The sequence below is a fragment of the Gouania willdenowi genome, chromosome 8 (assembly GCF_900634775.1).
Source record: "Gouania willdenowi chromosome 8, fGouWil2.1, whole genome shotgun sequence".
Classification (NCBI taxonomy): Eukaryota; Metazoa; Chordata; class Actinopteri; order Blenniiformes; family Gobiesocidae; genus Gouania; species Gouania willdenowi.
In genome coordinates, this window is record NC_041051.1 from 3,433,990 (window position 1) to 3,454,735 (window position 20,746).

A 20,746-nucleotide genomic window follows, 5' to 3' on the forward strand; every position below is an offset into this window, starting at 1 on the left:
CTCATTCTGCTGCGCTAGTGCACACTCCCTGTTAGTGCTTGTGAAATCACCTGAAAGGTATGTTTTCCACTTAATGTGTTTATTTGACCCCAACGTTGACGTTGCTCCCTTACGTGTTGTTTTATAGTGTAGCTCTGAGCTACCACTGTCTACGCTCCCTCTGCGCTGACATATTTTTTGGACGTTGAGATGGCTGACAATATTACAATAAAAATCACTATAAATGATGCAATAACAAGTGGCAGTCACTGTCTTTATATCCAGTGTAACAGGAGGGCTCTCTATGCAGCCATCCTATGCTTCTGCCACGTCGCTACAGACACATTTTATTCATCGCTTGTCACATCACTGAAGCAATAAAGTGATGAAGCGACCAAAAAGTGTGACTAATTACGGGTGATTTAAGCCATTATAATCACTGAAGACTGAACGCACCTTTAGAACAGGCTCATATTCCTCAAACACAGGCTTATTTCACCCATTAGGGTGAATAAATCACTATGTTGCGAGTGGTTGTCATGGCAGCTCAAGTCATCTTCGATCCATTGATGATGGCTTTTCATCGCGCGCGTGCACGTCAGTAACCCAAGGCTTACATACTCAGGGTTTATTAACCCACTTCATACCAGCTGTAATGGAATCAGATACCCAGAGTTTCCCATCGTGGGGTATGTTGACCCAGAGTTTATGGATAGACTCAGAGTTTGTTAACCCTCCTTTATAGAATACCCCACTGAAGTGCAGAATGCTACAACACAGCTGTACTTAGGACCTCACTCTGCATACCCACCACACTGTGACACATTAAATCATCAGCACAAAGCAGCATTAGCATTAGAGACACAGAGGAGTACATTTTATTGAGCAAATTCAATAATAAACTTTATGAAAAAGCTAGAACATGAACACTTGGCTTACCAACATCATACGTTGATATATTTATATGTATGTACATTTTGCCTCGTAATGGCATGCTACAAGGACAAGAGCAAAAAACAAATTTGATTCCCATTTCACAAAGTCACTCTAACAAAGACAAAAGCAGCTTTTCTAGGACACATAAAAAGAAGAAGAATAGAGTAATAGGGGCATTAAAAGGCTGTAATATGCTGCTCTGTTTGGTTAAAAAGGTTTGTTTTATTGTATCTTATGTGTTTCTTAATTTGTAGCACTAATTAAAATCAAAGCTTCCTGTACATGTTTGCCTCAGGGCATCAAACTAGCACACACAATAATCAACAACCAACGTAGCTGCAACAAGGACCTGAAATGATCCCAGTTATTTCACAAGTCTAATTTGTACAAAAGTGATGGAGAGTGGACCAAGCTCTGCTGTGTCACCCACTGGGTGATCCTGCAAAGTGCTCCGATTGGTTTTTATTAATGATGACAAGTTCAATAAGTTCAGAACCATCTAGCAAACATCACAGGAAGGAGCGTCATAAACCCAGAGCAGCTGTTGGAACAATAAATAAGCTTAGACACATGTAATATACCAGGTTAGTGTGTCCATTAACTTCCCTCTTGAAGAGGAAGGGAAAGAGGGGTGAGGAGGCATCTGCACACTTTCAGACACGCAGGATCTCCAGGCAGTTGTTGTAGCAGATGGCAATCCAGTCGGGCTGCGTGGACGCCCACTGCACGTTGTTGATCTCCCCCTCTGCTGTGTAGGCTAGGATAGGGTCCTCAATGGCCCGGGGCATCTGCTGGATGTCCCAAATAAGGGCCTGGTGGTCATCAGCTGGAACGGAGTCAAAGCTATTTATAACATTTTTAAAGAAAAACATGGAAACAGCAACAATCTACTGGACATCTTTACAATTACAATTAAACGTTGAATTGATGAGAGTTCTTTACTTATCTAGATGACAGCATTCATTCATTTTTTTTTTAATTATTTATCTTTTACGCAATTTCTTCATCGTTTTTTCCTCAGAATCAGAAAACATTTCACTTCACTAAATGAAAAGGCTTCAAAGCACAGGGTGAATATAACCAACCATTTACTTGCGTTACTGTAATAGAGCTGATTTTTTTAAGTACTTGTATGCTTTAAAGTATTTTTTTTTAAAAAAAGCAGTACGTTTTATGGAAGTATTGTACTTCGCTACATTTTAATTTGCATCCATTACTGAGTAAAAATGCTGCATAACAAATAGAAAAAAAGAAATGTACACACCTGACAACAGTGGTGTGTGTGTGTGTCAGAACTACAAGTTGAATGCAAATAGAAATACAACTTTATAAACAGTCTTCTAAATGGTGAAATATTGACTGATTCCCTTTATTTAGTATGGACGGATGTATTGCGTTAGCACATTTGCTAGTTTACAACACTTGTCCACAGGAAGCTTTTAAAAAGGTCAAAAGTAACAGAAATAATAATAAAGTAAGGAGGAAACTTACACTGCAAAAACCATTAGAAAAAGAAAATCAATATTCAAAGTTAAATACAGTCATTAGTCACTGGGCAGAAGCAACAGGTAAAACTATTCATGTGAATTCTGTTGTTTTGATTTTAGATGTGGTATTATTACAGTTTATTAATTGAAATATGATTTTGACTGTAGTAGAGGCGTACCTTTCACTATTTAATCACTTCAGTCTGGCGTTCATTTGATTTGTTTTAAATTGACTAAAGATTTACCTTTAAATTAAACCAGTTAATAATCTGTTAAATGTTTAACATTTTTATCCCGTTGTCCTTTATACAGTATATACTGTATATAAATAGTGCTGTTGTTGTTTTGTCCTTTTTAAATCGGTACCATCCTAACTCTTTAACAGTTCAACACTGACTAATAAACCGTGGTTTTTACTGTTTGGTGTAAAGGCTCCACCCATTGTATTTCTCTCCTTTGCCTGTGTGCCTGTGAGTCAGCACGCAGGGATTAGGCAGTCCCGCCACATGAGTTAATAAGCTAATCACAACATGCTAAAGTTTGGTGACGCTGACAACATTATTTGCTTTTTGCACAGTTAGCATGGTTAGCTGTGAGGAGCTGCAACAGTGTTTAAAGTCAGAGCTGTGGACCAGTGCCTTTGTTCACACAAAGAAAGCACAGGTAACTTTAAAACATGAAAATCTTGGTCGACCATGATGGCATCGACCAATTAGTCGACTAAACAACCAAATTTGGCAGCCCTACTAGGGATTGTGGGAAATGTTAAATTTTACTGCTCGAGTATGAAAGCTCTGAGGAGTGCAGACTGAGCATTTTTGGCACTTAACCCATAATCACCATCAAACATAGAGCGCTTCATAATCTAAACTATAGAAAAATATCCAAATAATTAAACTTTAGCTATACCAAAAGCAATCCCCCTGCACTGTCAAAAACCTCACATATACATATATATATATATATATATATATATATACACACACACACACACAGACATATATATATATAGACAACAGAATAACCACAATGAAAAAGTAACTTTTGCCGAATACATTTAAAAAAAAAAAAAAAAACCTGAGTTTTTACTTTTACTTGAGTCAAATTTTAGACCAGGGCTTCTACTGTAATGAAGATAATTTTCAACCAAGTAGTGCTACTTTTACTTGAGTAAAATATTTCAGTTACCTGCTGTGCAGATGTGACAGGAGGAATGAGGGGCCCAGGCGATGCCATTCACACATGCACGGTGGTTGTTCAGCCGCGCCACAGGAGTGCACGGGACACGCACATCAAGGATAACCACCTTACACACACACACAAAGGTGATAGACCTTTAGAGTGCTGCAGAGGTCTTCCTAATGTTAGTAAATTAATGATGGTCAGAATATAAACATTTTACATCTAACGTGCCAAGTACTCAACAATGGAAAGTTTTACACTAATAACAGAGACATAAGGAACAACATCCTATTCTATAGATTGAGTTTCTACAACAATAATCTAGTCTAGTGTTTTTTCTAAGTTACTTGTTATTTCATTGTATATTATTTATTAATGGTAGGGTAGGTGATTTTTGAAAGCTAGCATGATTTTGAATGTAGCCTCCCTGATGGCTTTGCTTGTATTGTGTAGAAACTACGTTGTCTCATGTCTCATTCAACAGTAAGTGAACAAGAAACTTTATCATTATACATGTTAAAAAACATGACCAAAAACTCTGTTTTAACTCTGTCAGTGGTGAAGCACTTTCAGCGTGAGCTCGTGCATGCAAGGGATCGAGAACGAGCAGGGAGACGTGATTGACCAATGGAAAAAAAGAAGCGTTTTTTTTTTTAACCAAAGTTATTACAGATTTACAGCTGCTAGAGATGATAGATTTTCTTTGTTCCTTTTTCAGAGCACATAAGATTTTAAATTCTATCAGGACATAAAGACAATTTCAACCAAAAACTTAAAGTGTATCTGGAGAATTAAACATTTGTTTAACATTTTCTCATTGGCACTTTACTGGCTTTATTTGCAAGTTTTGTACATTTCTAGATGTTTGGTACCTCCATGCCGTCCATCGCCATGGTAGCCAGGTAGTTCGGGTCCTGTTTGTTCCAGCAGAGGCGGAGCAATGGGTGGTGCTGTGGATCTTCATAAATAATGGTGCTGTGCTCCAAGTGCCTCAGGTCAAACATGCGCACTGACCCATCAGCTCCCACTGATGCAAACATGTCTCTGCCCCCCCCCTGCCCGGCTGAAGGCGATGTCGTAGACCTGTACACACACACGCACTTTAATGTCATGGTGCTGGTGTCAGTACAACAGTAACATCCAACGTGAAGCAGACCTCTTTGTCATGAGCAATCAGCTGGGTTTTGACGTGTCCGGATACCAGATTCACTCGTCCCAGCACCTGGCCGGTCTCCAGACCCCAGATGGTGCAGGTGGTGTCAATGCTTGATGTGCCTAAAAAACAGTTTAAATGTCTCAGAAGGGAAGCCAAATCAAATTCTTTATATTTTGGTAAGCGACAGTCACGTGAACAAACGTAAGCATCAAGGCCCCACCAGGTACCTATCAAACAATGGGTTCTCTCTGAGGGGTTGATTCATTAAGATGTAAAATAAAGCTGGTAAACCAGGTGTGTCCCTAAATCCTTTGGTGGCATTGTTTCCTTATCTGCTGTGGTGAATTCACTAAGATTGCAGCGCTAATAGGTGGCGTGTAGACGTGGTGGAGACCGCCCTATTTAAATGAACATTTTACTGGTTCAAGATGGAGAGGTGAGTGCACAGAAGAACTAAATGACATTTGAAGAAGGTCAATTAGAGGCTGGTAGACTTCTCTGTCTGCTGCACAAACATTTAATAATGTAGAAAACTAAATCAACTAATACAAGTGCTATTAAATACACTTTAAAACCTAATAAATGTTGGACACTGATCAGTCCATAGAAAACAGGAGCAGCTTGGGACAGCATTGTCCTATTGATCTGTTGATATCATTGATCTGAGTTATTGTAGCAACAGATAAATCAGTCTGCAGCACTGAAGATGATCTACTGAGAATCATCCAGCAGGTCTGAGCTCCTGAGTAGTGCTCTGATGGGATCCTTGTTCCATCACTGAATAAATGACTCAGCTGATTCTGGTCTGACGCTCTTTACCATCAACGCGACACAAAGAGTTTGAGTCCAAACATGTAGAGGAACATAGACACAGCTCAGGTGGGTCCGGAACGACATCCATGGAGCTCCGTGTACAGCGACTCTCCACTGCCACTGTGAATGGTCTTAAAAGTTAACAGAAGGATCTTGAAGTGGATGCGGAATTGAATGGGAAGCCAGTGGAGCTGGTGGAGAACAGGAGTGATGTGGGAGGTAGAGGGGGTTTTGGTCATGATGCAGGCAGCTGAGTTTTGGACTAACTGGAGTTTATGGAGGGATTTACTGGGGAGACCAAAGAGAAGGAATTACAGTAATCAAGCCGGGAAGTGATGAGGATACAAGCAGGGTGAGGGAGGGGTAGAGGCCATTAATGTTACGGAGGTGGAAATATGCGGACCGGGTGATATTATTGATGTGGGATTAGTAAAATAGAGTGCTGTCGAGGATGACACCCAGACTCTTAACCTGTGGGGAGGGGGAAATGGAGGAGTTGTTGATTTCGATGGAGAAACTATTGGATTTGGATTTTTATCACTGTTGAGTTTTAGGAGATTATGATTTAACCATGATTTAGGAGATTGTGATTTAACCATGATTTAGGAGATTGTGATTTAACCATGATTTAGGAGATTATGATTTAACTAACGCCAATGGAAGCTAATCTTTTCAGAAGGGTGGTGTGAGAGAGGGTGTTGAATAATGCACTCATGTCGAGAAGGATGAGGATGGTGAGGCGTCCAGAATCAGCTGCCATGAGGAAATCATTGGTTATTTTGTAAAAGTGCTGTTTCAGTGCTATGGAGGGGGTGAAAACCGGACTGAAACTGTTCATAGAGGTTATTGTGGGATAGGTGTGAGTGAAGCTGGCTGGCGACTGTTTTTTCGAGAAATTTACTGATGAAGGGGAGATTGGAGATGGGACAAAAGTTATTGAAATTGGAAAAATCAGCACCGGGGTTTTTTTTCAGGATTGGAGTTATTGCAGCGGTTTTGAAGGATAAGGGAACAGTTCCAGTGATGATGATGGCAGATATGATGGGAATCAGAGAGGGAAGGGAGGCTTTGACCAGGAATGTGGGGAAAGGGTGCAACTGACAGAAGGATGGTTTGGACTGATGGATGAGGCCTGAGATTTCAGAGGGGTGGGGAGTTGGAAGGTGGAAAAGGAATGAGTAAATGGGAAGGATTCTGGTCAGATGGGGAGAGGAGAGTTCTGACTGAGGTGGTGATGAATGTTCTGGATTTTTGAGGTGAGAAATGACATTAGGCATTCACAGGATGTGGTGGAGTAGAAGTGAGGTGGCAGTGAGTCAGGGGGGCAGGTGAGTTTATAGAGGAGAGAAAACAGAGACCAAAGTAATATTGGATTTAGTTTGAGTAATGGAGTCTTTGTACTGGAGGATGTGGTTATTGTACATGTGTTTGAAAATAGTGAGGTGGGTTTTTTATGGAGGCCCCGCCCTAAAAAGGTCTCCTAGAGCAGCGATTCTCAACTGGTGGGTCGGGACCCAAAAGTGGGTCATGGACCTCTACTGGGTGGGTCGCGAACAGCTGGTAAAAAATATCTCATGTTGGACTTTTATTTTGAAAGAAACTTTTCTTTTGACAGTCATGCTGTGAAATGCATGTTACACAGGAAAATATATAGATTTATGTTTTAAAAAAGATTATATATGTGTGTTTTCAACAGCTATTTTGGAAAAAAATTAATTTGGTTGGTTGAATAAAAAAAAAAAACTGGGTCACGATTTAATGACCGTGGTAAAATGTGGGTCCCAGGGTAAGACCAGTTGAGAACCCCTGTCCTAGAGGATGTTGACATCCGGTCATAAAATATCAATATAACATTACAGCCTGATTCAACGAGCATTAATGGAGGAGTCGTCATTTAAAAACTAGGGCCCCCGGGGGCCCCGTGGCACATACGGAGTAATGGGCCCCATTCATATATTGGGATGTGTCCATGATTCGAGACCATAAATTGTCACAACTAAATGAGAAAATGACTTTAATGGAAATTACCAGGAAAAGGGGGGTGGGCCCCATTTAAAATAAAGGGCCCCGAGCGTCATATTCATTCATACCAAACTGCATTCCGATCTAAAGAGAACTAATAGAGGAGTAGTCATTTAAAAAATGGGGCACCCAGGTGCCCCCGTGACACGCATGGTATAATGCGCCTCATTTATATATTGGTATGTGCCTTTGATTCGATACCACCAATCGTCGTCATATTTGACTGACAAATAAATGAAAAATCGACTTTCTTTTTTTTGGGGGGAATAAATAATTGCGTGTTTCTCATTTTCGAACTCCATCAAGGTATTGATACTCTGAAGCCACACACAGAATTTGGTTATCCTATCTTAAACAGTTTCCACTTTAACTAGGACGGACAAACGGAGCTCAAACCTATAACCCCCTTCCACTTTAGGGCTGTAGTCAACCAAGGAAATGGTTGGTCGACCAAGACTATGGCACACGTTGCGATTAGGGGTGTAAATCACCAGTTTCATCAGAATACGATGTGATGTCGATATGTTTGGATGACGATACGATGCTCGCTGATTTCACAGTCTGTCACGATACGATTTCGATTCAATTCAAAAGCCTGCAATCGATATGATGCAATATCATATGCCCATCTCACACAATCATTTACATGTTTATCAACTCCCAAAAAACAACTGAAATATGATTTGACCATTTTATTTCTAAGGTATCAGGCATTAAATAAACAGTATAAACACCATTCTGTAACATTAAACTGTGTTTGACTTTGAATTGTGTGTGATAAAAAGTATCTAGTAGTATTATTTAAATTATATATGGTGCAATACGTTTTTAATATTATTAAAATATGGCTTTAAAAACAGTTGATTTCACTGTAACAGATGGAAAAAAGTGTCACTAGAATGTTAATATTATTTTAACAATGACATGTTAATGATGCCACACTGTTAAATAACTAAGTATAAAAACGTATTTTAAGGGGCATATGATGAATTTGCGTAAAACAAAAATAACCACATGGTTTACTTGTTTTGATTTGGTTTTAAAACGGAATAACCAATGAACGAAGGGTACACGGATAATAATGCTCCATATATGGTTTTGATAAAAAAAAAAAAAATTCTTTAATATTAAATAAATATCTAAAGTGGACTTCCAGACACTTGGTATTCAGTAGTCCTGTTTATTTACATGAATAAATGCTGTTTGTTGTGGGGAGTTAGTATAAATCAACCCATTTACGAGCACTGACCGAATACTGACAGATCTCAGTTTGCGTCTGTGCACTCACGCGCATGCTAAACCACTAGCAAAACAACCTTCTCCACCCCAAATCATCTTATCGTCTTAAAATCAGAATCACGGATGGAGCTTTACAGGCACAGCTAAGTTAAACTGGCACTAGAGGTCCTGTAGTTAGCAGTCAGTGATGATTTGCGTTGTTTTAGACGGTGTTTGTGGTGATTTAAGATGAGTTTAATGCAGCCAGGACAGGAGGAAAGAGCGCGGTGCACCTAATAAGTGGTCCCCGGAAACATTTCCCCATAAAATACGTTCTTTGCAACACGGTGACGATTTTGTCCATTTCCGCGTTTAAACGTTTTTATTGGTCGATTCCGTCCAAGATTTCGTTAACGCGGATTTTCTAGGTCCCTAATTAGGTATTTATATCAGAGCCTGACCTGAAACCCACAATTAAAACCTATGTTTTCCTCATACAAATGACATATTTACATTTGTTTTAGTGGTAAACCTACTTTTATTAATAAACTGTTAATGTCAATATCAGATCAGCGGACATGGAAACAAACAGGTGCGCAGTGTGCTAGCCTCTGCCCTACTTGTGGGGAGTTGGGGCATGGGTAAGTGTGGAGAGGGCACTGGCAGGGGGCCTCAGGGTGTGGATGCACTGGCATGCCTTGGGCTGTGGGATAATTAACCTTTCATACGTTGATCCCAAATATCCTTTTTAGGTAAAACCACTCACTCCTTTGCTCTGTTCAAGGCCACAACCATTATACTTAAGCTGGGTGCTGTGTCACCACCTTCAATTTCTCCACACCCGTCACCAGACCTGTTCAATAGCTCAATATGCATAACTATGACATCGCATTGCATCCTCAGCATGATCAAAATAGTTGACTCTTACCCACCTCTTTCATTGTCCCATCCTAACTCTCTCTTCCCTGTTCCTTCCCCCGTCACCAAGGGGGAAAGGGAACATTGCTCTCTCTTTTTATATAGTTCCTCTAATAAAGTTTTTCTTACCCTTCCTTAGGAAGGGCTGCTGATGGTCAAAAAATAAAAAAGGAAAGGCAACACATAGTTAGCTGAACTGGTATATAAAAGGGCACCAAGAAAGTACAACAAGCTCTTGAAACTGCCAAACAAAGACTTAGGGATCTGTCCATGCTGGATTGACAATTGAACTATACAAGACCAACATAGGTCATAAAGAACCCCATGGGAATAGAGACCAACTCAAAGCCCCTTGCCCAAGTCTACATTAGGTACGGCATATACCAAGGAGATGCACCGTCTCCACTGCAGTTCTGCATAGGCCTCAACTCCCTCAATCAAATATTCAACAAGACTAGCAATGGATACCGGTTCATAAAAGGAGTAACAATCAGTCACTTTCTCTACATAGATGACATCAAGCTGTATGCTAAAAATGAGCTAGACATCAACTCACTGATCCATAGGACGGAATCCAATAGAGGGCCACAGGGGAACATGTACTTTCTTAGCAGCTACTCACACATTAGTATTTTTATTTTTTTTACCGAGCAGGTTGGGATCCACCTCGTTCCAGTCAAAAGAGGTGAGGGGAGCGCAGAAGTCTGAATTCTTGTTGTTATTCAACAAACACTCAAGGCGTGTCTCTGTGTCACTGACCTGGGAAAGGAATGCAAAAGATAAGTGAATGAACCCACAAGACAAGCCCTCCACACACTAAATATAAGCCAGCAACATTCTGCTAAATAGGAGGGATCTCAATAACAGATCTAATAATAATAAAATTACATATTAATCAGTGGCACTTTTAATGGCACTCTTTGACACCTTACATAGTAGTGTATACATACAATAAATCAATAAATTTGTATAAGGAATGAAGGGTTTGTAATAAGTTATTGTACCCTCCAAATGCGCAGGTAGTCGCCGCTTGTTGCCAGGAGGTCTGGATACACCCCCTTGGTGTCTGGGATCCACATGATCTTGGTGGTGGGGTACGGGTGGTCAAAGGTGTTCCTGCAGACAAACTCTGAGCTTTCTTCCTCCAGGCCAACCAGCTGAACCTGATCAGGGACAAAGACAACTACTGTGAGAGCAGAATCCATCACATCAGGCTGGATTTGCATTAGAACAAATATCCATTAGCACAGCCAGGAGTGCCAACTGCAAGGCTTTACACCGATCTGATTGGCTATATCGAACAGGCCGATATTTAGCATTTTTCGCAATTAATGTGATCGGCTGTAATGTCTTAATTCGCCGATCCGATCAATGACGTCATTTTCGTGGTGAAACTTTCCGTAGATGCTTTGTTTGCATTGTTTTATCATCTCCTTTACACCCAAGAGTTGCTTGCTTTATGTGACACAGCTTTATTTTACTCACATTTGTGCACAAAGGTGAAAACCTATGAGTGAACACTAGTGAAAATGTCTCTGTTGGAGCGGAGTGGCTGAGCACCAGACATCTTCCTCAGTCTACTGGCTCTGAAAGCTGGGACTCTGTGTGTGTGTGTGTGTGCGTCTTGTTTATTCAGCCCAAGCATGTTAAACGGGAAAGTGCTAAAGTGGAGCGATGCCTCCCGTTTACTTTCGCTTTCACAGTGGAGACTTCTGTCAATTTCACATAGTGTTATAAAGGGGTATATTTGCGGATGCAAATTAAAATAGCATGTGCAATTTCCATGGTTTAATTTTATGGGACATGCGCATGATAAATGTGTTTGTTGTTTTTATACTCATTTTTATTTTTGTTTGATGTATTTTTCTGTAATGTATATTTTTGGAGTCATTATGTGTATTTTTGTATCTTTCTGTTGTCTTTTTGTATAATTAATGTTTTTTTTGTAGCGTGATTCTGGAGTCACTTTGTGTATTTTTGTTTTTTTGGTGTAGTTTTGTGCATTGTTGTTGTCATTTTAGTGTATTTTGAATCATTTTCATGTTTTTGTTGTCGTTTGGTGTATTTTTCTGTAATGGATGTTTTTTGGAGTCATGTGTATTTTTGTATGTCTCTGTTGTCTTTTTGTGCATTTTTTCTGTAATTATAGTTTTTTGTTGCCACTTGCCATTGTAGTGTAATAGAGTTGTCAATTATGGCCAAACGAGTATGTGTTTTGAAGGTTGGAATGTACAAAGAGGTGTACATACTCTGTTACTGTTATAAAGGGGTATATTTGCGGGTGCAAAATAAAATAGTGTGTGCGATTTACCTGGTTTGATTCTATGGGACATTTGCATGATAAATGTGTTTAGTTTTTTTTACTCATTTTTATATTTTTTTCGTTTGGTGTATTTTTCTGTAATGATGTTTTTGGAGTCATGCGTATTTTTGTATCTCTCTGTTGTCTTTTGTGAATTTTTTCTGTAATTATAGTTATTTGTTGCCACTGTAGTGAAATACTGGAGTCATTTTGTGTATTTTTTTATCTTTTTCGTGTAGTTTTGTGCATTTCTGTTGTCATTTGGTGTATAAATACTTATTTTTTTGTGTATTCTGAGTCATTTTCATATTTTTTGTTGTTTGGTGTATTTTTCTGTAATGTGTTTTTTGAGCCTTTTTGTATATTTTTGGGCATTTCTGTTGTTTTGTGTACTTTATGTATAAATATTGTTTAGTTTTTTGTTTTATTTTACTCATTTAGTATATTTTTATAATAAATACTGTGTGTGTGTGTGTGTGTGTGTGTGTGTGTGTGTGTGTGTGTGTGTGTGTGTGTGTGTGTGTGTGTGTGTGTGTGTGTGTGTGTGTGTGTGTACCTCCATCTCTTCCGTGCGTCATCGCTTACACACGCGTCATGCACATAATGTGTGTGTGTGTGTCTACCTCTATCTCCTCCGTGCGTTATCTCTCTCAAACGTGCGTGCGCATCGTGTGTGTTTGTTTGTTTACACTGTAGCTGCTAGCATCTTGACACATAGAATAATAAAAGAAGAAACACTCACCCTTGCGCAGAACAAACGTTAATCATAGTGGAGCCGTGTTGTGGACCCATCCGCTCACTAAAAAGTTACATTCTTCTGTCTGAAGAACCAGATACTTTGTGATATGGTCAGCTAATGCAAGTATATCAGTGTGAGCATGGCTGCTCAGACGCTCCTCCCCCTTTTACGGTCTAAACTATGTCCTCTCTCACTCGTGTGTTTATAGTCTGTGTCTGCTTGGCTGTGTGCGCAGCGATAGGCTCTGGCTGCACACGTGACTCTAGTTCGGGTGAGGAGCTGTGCAATGAAATAGATTTAGATGGTGTGCTAGCGCCCCCTCACTCTCTGAGGTCAAAAGAGTGATTACTCCAAAATAACAGATGCACAAATTTGGTTATTTGGAAGCCGTTGACAAAGTTGAATTGTGGGATAGATAAGCAACAACAGGTTTTGCGATACCACAATCAGGAAATATGTCTTTGTTCCTAAAGCTAATGCTAATGTTGATGGAGGCTTCACATAGTCTCATGTCCAACTTTCTGTAGTTGAAGCTATCCTCAGCTTCTGGGTTAACTCTCTTGCTTCAGAGCAGCCATTGAGTATGACATGGGACTCCAGTTTAATTCAACAGCTGCAACGTTAATAATTTTGCCAATCACTCAAAAATGACATAGAGCTAATAATCGATCTGCTCCGGTTACATACTCTCCCTCAGGCAGATACTATGAGTAATCAAATCATCTTCTCTTTTTCATTCAAAATGTGTTGATTTGGAAGTTTTGCTGCTTAGACTGTTTATTTTTAATTTTATCTTATTTTTTGACTTTTCAATAAAATAAAGACAAAAAAATAAATAAAAAAATGGTCCATACCTAAACAAACAACATGAATTAATACGATTGGATCGGTGCTAAAAAAATTTTAAACTCACTGATTGGCCCAAAATTCCTGATTGTGTAAAGCCCACATGAACGCACATCGGAGATTTGGAAAAGTGGAACATAGAAGCGAAAGAGGCAATGCTTGTTGTCCTGAAAGAACAAAGACAACTAAAAGAGAAGCTAACAGATTTCTAATCAAGGTCGCGCAGGAACAATGTACGAATCTTTGGAGAAAGATTCTGTCCCTCAATTCATCACTTTTGACTTGTACCTTCATTAAGGCTGAAATGTAGGGATGTAACGATTCACTCAACTCCCGATACGATTCGATTCAAAATGGGACTATAGTGAAATGATGACTGAAAAATATTCCTTTATTTTTTTTGGGAAAAAAAACTAGAAAATACTATATTATTTTCCTTTCATTTTTCATTGTCAAAAGAATCCCTTGATAAACTATTCAAAACAAAACAATGCAATTTAACTAAACATAAATCTTGAATGAAATAAATAAAGAAATAATACAAATGAAGAAGAAGCCTATTGATTTACATTCTGGTTCAATAGTAAATAATGCAAAATTGCATAATAGTTCTTTTTCTTTTTAAAAGTGCAACTGAAAATGTATTTTTGTGCCTTAACACTCATTGCACTGTATTTGCGTCAGATATTGTTTGGACCAGCAGAGGGTACTGGTAACCCAGTGGTCGGTTGGCATGCAGATATCTTGCAGTTAAGAAGAGATGCTATGCTAGCAGACAGAGCTAATAGAATAATGTGACTTTTACAGATATTCACGTAACATTACAGATATTCTTTCGGTGCTAAAGGGGTATGGAATAATTTATAAACATGTTTAAGAGTAGAAGGCGGCCAGAAAGAAAGTAGTAGCAGACTCCGCCCACCGCATACACTGCAGGACAAGAGAAGGGATAAATATATAGTGCCCTCTGCTGTTTAAAAAAAGTACTGTGGTTCAATTTTCAAAGTATCGATGTCAATCGTGATACCTATGAATCGATTTTTAACTGCCTTGTGATTTATCGCTACTGAAATGTGATTCAATTATGCAGTGTTGCTTTTTTCAGGGCAGCTCTGAGTTGATGAAAGTAGTTTTTAAAGTAAATCACATTCAGGATACTGTCTCTTTAAGAATATGGAAACAGCCCCGTTAGCTACAGCAGCAGCAGATCTCTGCTACAGCGCAGCGACAGAGTTAGTTATAGAAGAGAAACACATGCATTGTTTTCTCAAACATATTTCAGTGCTTCAACACTGAGAACTGATGGAGTTTAACAGACAGACATCTACACTGAACCTCTGACAGACAGTTGCTAACAAGCAGCACAGCTAACTGTGTGTCCATGCACTGGGGGGAGGGGGAGCGGAGCATGCTTCTGCCCCGTTTAAGCGCTTAATTAATCTTAATTATTGTCTGTAATGCTGACATACTGACTAGCAAATGGTGTGATTTGGCAGAGAAAAAAAACCTTTGGATGTTCTGTGTATGGACCACAGACATATGACACACACGGCACTGCAAGGGTTCAAATGTGAACTACAGACGATTCTACGATCTCTGTGATTTGGGAGATCATCGTCAAGTTGTAATCCTTAATGATCTAATATCGTCAGATCGCACACCCTTACTTTCAACATACATAACTTCATTCAAACGTTTTCTGTGGGTCTCAACACACAGCCTGTCTTTGTGTGTGTCTCGTAGATAGGGTTGCCACCTTTCAGAAAAAGAAAATAAAAGACACTTACAGGATTGTGAACAAAATCCTCAAAAATAGGAACATTTGGACATAGAACAGTGTTTCCCAAACGTTATTGCCCCATGTACCTCTTAGCTCATGTTATACATGATTTATTTGTGTCCACAGGCTTGACTAAACTCTTTTCGTGTCTCGTCCAACATTAACCTTGAATTTTAGCCTTTTTGTTCATTTATTTCTGATGTTTTGCTCATTTTAGAATTTAAACTTCACCTTTTGGTGTAGTTTAAAGAGTTGTGCCACAAATAATAATTGATGGATGAAAAAAAAAGTCTGTGCACATGGAAAAAAAATATATATATAATGTTGAAAAATAAACTTAAATCTTTGTGTACCTCCTGAAAGGTGTTCATGTATACCTAGGGCAGCGGTCTACAACTATTATTCTCAAAGGAGCCATTTTTCCTGCTCTCACCTGGATTAAAATTCTTCTGGAGCCAAAAAAAAACCCTTCTCAATGATGATAATATAGTGTAGAAAATTCTATACGTAGTTACAAATATATTGAATAATATTATTAATAATAATTAATATTTTTTGTTGTTGATGTATTTGTAGTGCAACAAAAAATAATTTTAATTTGATAACATGACCATATTAATCTGGTACGTTGGCAGTTAATAAAATATTTCCCCACACAAATAAAAACTTTATTTTCATCCAGAAGAGCCTTTTTTTTAGTTGGTTTCGTTACCTTACCATGGATTTAAAACGTAAGGTTAACCACAGGTGTAAGGAAAGTGTATGGTTGATGATAGTTATTGCACAATGTGATTTATTTTTAGGTTGACATATTATAATATCATGATTATATTTAGTGTCAATGTCGTTTCTCATTAATACCCTCTGTAAGAAATAACAATTCATAGTTTTATTATTTTTTTTAAAGCTATAGGGAGCCAATGCAAAAGAGTCAAAGAACCACATGAGGCTCCAGAGCCACAGGATGCAGACCCCTGTCCCCCAGTTTGGGAACCACTATAATATACAGAAATCTCTACAAACATTTTAACCTGGGGAATATATATAATAGAAAGTAAAATATTAATATAAATATTAAAATATTAATATACATAATATACCTATTTATATTACCTAATACTATTGTAATAATAAATTAATAATCGTTCATTTAACTTTAAAACCTCCACATATTGAACATGATATCAAAGCCCAGTCGTTAATTACATCAGTCCAACCATGATGTGTCTACTGTATCATCCTCAGGAGATGATGATGATTGTTCATATCTACAGTGTTGTTCTCCTGAGGCACACTGAAAACTCTAAAGATGGACATTCTTAGGGTTAGAGCAGCGCTGGTGTGTGTCGTCTCTCTACTCTCCAACAGTCCCTGAAAGCACCACACACTCAGGTACACAGGACACACAGAGCGGGGGTCCTACGTAGATCCCACCACCACGATGTTTCTGGCCTAGGCATTTCTGTGTTTTACTTTGTGTGTGTGACGGTCTGACGAACATGTCTAGTGTTCTGGTCATTTATGCAAATACGGCACAAACCGCGTTCTGTTTTGGCTCAGTACGGGACGCATCATTTAAGGGCCAAATAAGGAACGAGTCCGTATTTTAAGGGACGGGTAGCAACTCTACTCGTAGAGGTTAGCTGTGCTAGCAGCTAATGTGTTGACATGACTCCATTAGCAGGGTTAGCAGTTAGCAGCGCTAGCTGCTAATGTGTTGACATGGCTCCGTTAGCGGATGAATGGATGAGGCTCTCTCACCTTGTTGTTGTACTCTTCCACGAAGCTCCCCAGCGCCAGGCGAAAGCGCTTGTCCGGCCGGACACTCCAATTCATGGCATACACGGTCCATGGTGCTTCGTACTTGTAAATCTCTTTTCTTTTGCCGTGAAGCGACATGTTGGTGACCCGCTGGCCGCTGCTGCTCGTTGAGGCTGTGCAGCTAACAGTAGCTAACAGCACGGCATTAGCTAACTACCCAATAAGTAGCCCAACGGAGATCTCACACGCTAATAGTTTGGATTACAGCTGCTAAAATCTCTACCATTGATTAAAAGGACCCCTTAATACAGGATAAATGACATTAGAGTGGAGTTCTACCCACTTTACCGAACAAAGAATTACATTGCGCTTCACTGTTACCCCAACCGGAAGTCGAGTTACATAGGAACGAGCAAGTACTTTCAGAGTAAAAGTGCATTTGATTTAAATAAATAAATAATTAGAACGACGATAATAGTGATATAATCATATAGTACATCATAATAACTACATATACACACACACACAAACTTAGCTGTTTTCAACCTTAACAGCTAAGTTAAATAAAACAATGATGCCAATATGAATGTGCCTTTGCATTTTTTATTGAGATATAAACTTAGACATATTTATGATTTTTTTGTTGTTGCACTAACACATCCAAGAACACTGCTGGAGTAGAAGTAGTACTAGTACTAGTAGTAGTAGTAGTAAATCAAGATTTGGCCAATTTCCTATTAACACAAAATAGAGAGTATCTCGATACAAAATAATGCCATAAAAAATAAAGCATACGTCCCATTGACTTTATTGATCAAAAGGCCAAAACAGAAGTTCGTGAAAAATTCCAAACATTTTAGATTTTTTTTTCTTCCCCATATTATATTGTCTTCACTCTGTATGGGGCGCTAACGTGGCAATTATCGTATTTCCACATTTAGCTGGTTTAGGGCGGAGAGTTTAACAACTGATTTGACGCAAATCAAAATTTGTTTGTGCAAATGGATCATTTTTAAAAAAATTTAATTTTCAAAAAGTTTTGGCCAAAATGCAAGCTATCAAAAATTTATGTATACATTTTGATGTCCCACTTCTTTGATGATCTCCAGCAATTTTAAGCCTGTCAGTGAAACGCCCTCGAAGGAGTGCGTTAGAATACGCAGAGAGGGTAGATGGCGCAGACGAGAGAGGACGCCACCAACCACCCCAGCAACCCACTCAAGCCACCCAGGTCAAGGCCACCCCACAAGCCCATGGAGGTCCAGGACTACAGTTTGATCAGTGTGTTAGTAAAGAGTGGTGCTGGCAGTTGCTTGCAGGCTAGATCATCATGCTAAAAACGAAAAATCAAGATTCAATGCAATTAGAAAAAGAGTCCAACGCTCCTCAAAGCAGGTTATTTTATTTTTTCTGAGAGCAGACATCTTTTCCATGGAAATAAATTCTATGAGGAGATTTCGCCATTGGTTTATGCTTAACGATTTTTTATCTTTCCAATTCACTAATATTTTTTTTTTTTTTTTTGCTATGGCGAGTGCCGCAATGAATGATTGTGATTGGTTTGCTGGAATATCAAGCATAGTCAGGTCTCCTAACAGACTAAGATTTGGAGATAGAGGAATCCTGCAGTCCAAAATGGAGGACAGTTTTTCAGTGATTAGAAACCAAAACTGTTGAACTGGCGAACAAAGCTATACGAAATGTAAATATGAATCAGCTGTTCCCTGGGTGCACTGAGAGCAGATGTCTGTTGGGGAGAAGCCCATTTTATACATTTTCTGTTGGGTAATGTGGGATCTGTGGAGGACTTTGTATTGAATTAGCTGATTTGTGTTTTTGTCATCTTAAAAGTATTACAACAAATATATCTATTGCTGTATTTTTCTTAATTGTCTCTGTTACTTGTAAGTACTGAAGAAAATTACTTTTATTTATATTGAATGTTTGGGTTAGATTGTTATATGTGCTGAGCTTATCATTTTCAAAGAGGTCTTGGAGATCAGTAATTCCACTCCCTTCCCATGTTTTTAGATAGGGCAGTGTTTTTCTGTTTCTAAAGTCAGGGTTGTGCCAGATTGGAGACAGCATGCTAGTTTTTAATTGAACATTTGTAATGTCCAGGGCTTTCCACCATGCAGTCAGGGTGGAGGCAATCAGTGGGTTTTTAAAGCAGTTATGACGTTTGAGGGTCACAGTGATAAAAGGGAGATCAGAGAGTTTAATATGTTTGCAGTCTAGCTGTTCTATTTCTAGCCAGGTGTTGTGGTATTCTTTTGGTTTTAGCCATTCTGTTAAATATAGAATTTGGCTTGCTAAGTAATAATGCGTGAAATTAGGGGCTTCCAACCCACCCTCTTTTTTTATTTTTTGAAGGATTGAAAGACTTATTTTAGGTTTTTTATTCCTAGCATAGAATTTTGTAATTGCAGAATCTAATCTTTTGAACCATTGCGTTGGTGGTTTAAGTGGGATCATAGAGAACAGAGTTTATTTTAGGTAAGATTTTCATTTTAACTGAGGCTATTCTGCCAAGGAGTGAGATGGGGAGATTGTTCCATCTCCGCAGATATTCTGTGACTTTTTCCAACAGCGGGTCTAGGTTCAGTTTAATTAATTCATTTAGGTTTGGTGATATAATTAGGCCTAGATATTTAATTGTATTTGTGGGGGAGGGGTATTGTGGGTTTTGGCTTACTGGGTTCCATGATTTTTTTGTTAATGGAAGGACTGATGATTTTGACCAGTTAATGGAATAGTTTAGAGAAGCTGTTTATTAGTTTAAATACTTCTTCTAATGAGAATTGGGGTTCTTCCAGATAAAGTAAAATATCATCCGCATGAAGATTTATTTTGTGCTCTGAAATGGATGAGTGGATTCCTTTAATAACAGAGTTCTGACGTACAGCTCCTGTGAGAGGTTCAACAAATATTGCAAAAAGCAAGGGTGAGAGTGGGCAACCTTGTCTGGTTCCCCTCTGCAGTGTGAAGCTTTGGGATGTTATTTTGTTTGTGGTTACTGAGGCCTTAGGTTTAGAGTATAGGGTGGAGATCCATTGTATGAATGATTCTCAAAGCCAAATTTGCCAAGGACAGCAAGGAGGAATGACCAGTTGACTCTATCGAATGCTTTTTCTGCGTCTAGTGACAAGATTATTGTTTTCTTTTTAGAGTTCTGTGCCATGTTGATCAAATTAAACAGCCTTCTAACATTGTCTGTGGAGTGTCCCCAGGCGCCGCAAAATGGCTGCCTCCTGCTCCCCAGGGATGGGTTAAATTGCAGAGGACAAATTTCAATATATATGTGTAACAACATATATACATGACGAATAAAGGCTTAAAGCCCAATTTAATTTAATTTTTAAATACATTTTTAAAAATGTAATAAATCCTGTCTGGTTTTGGTATATAATTGACTGTACTACTTTTTCTAACCTGGAAGTGAGTGCTTTGGAAATAATTTTTATGTCTGTGTTAATAAGTGAGATGGGACGGTAGCTTGAGGGCAACATGGGGTTTTTGTCTGGTTTAAGTAATAATTTAATGTTTGCTGTATTCATGTGACCTCCTACTTAACTTTTATTTTTAATCTCTGTTACTACTCTGAAAA

The 20,746-nt window shown here is 38.7% G+C and overlaps 1 protein-coding gene across 1 annotated transcript; it reads right to left on the reverse strand.

The window, feature by feature from the left end:
• Positions 1-828: 828 nt before the first annotated feature.
• On the reverse strand, positions 829-17,550 carry dcaf7 (ddb1 and cul4 associated factor 7). Its single transcript, XM_028455537.1, is given in 8 exon segments — positions 829-1,741; positions 3,591-3,708; positions 4,457-4,639; positions 4,641-4,667; positions 4,741-4,859; positions 10,359-10,470; positions 10,716-10,874; positions 17,140-17,550. Coding segments are annotated over 8 exon segments (1,029 nt in total). The 5' UTR covers positions 17,278-17,550; the 3' UTR covers positions 829-1,568.
• Between the last annotated feature and the right edge of the window lie 3,196 nt (positions 17,551-20,746).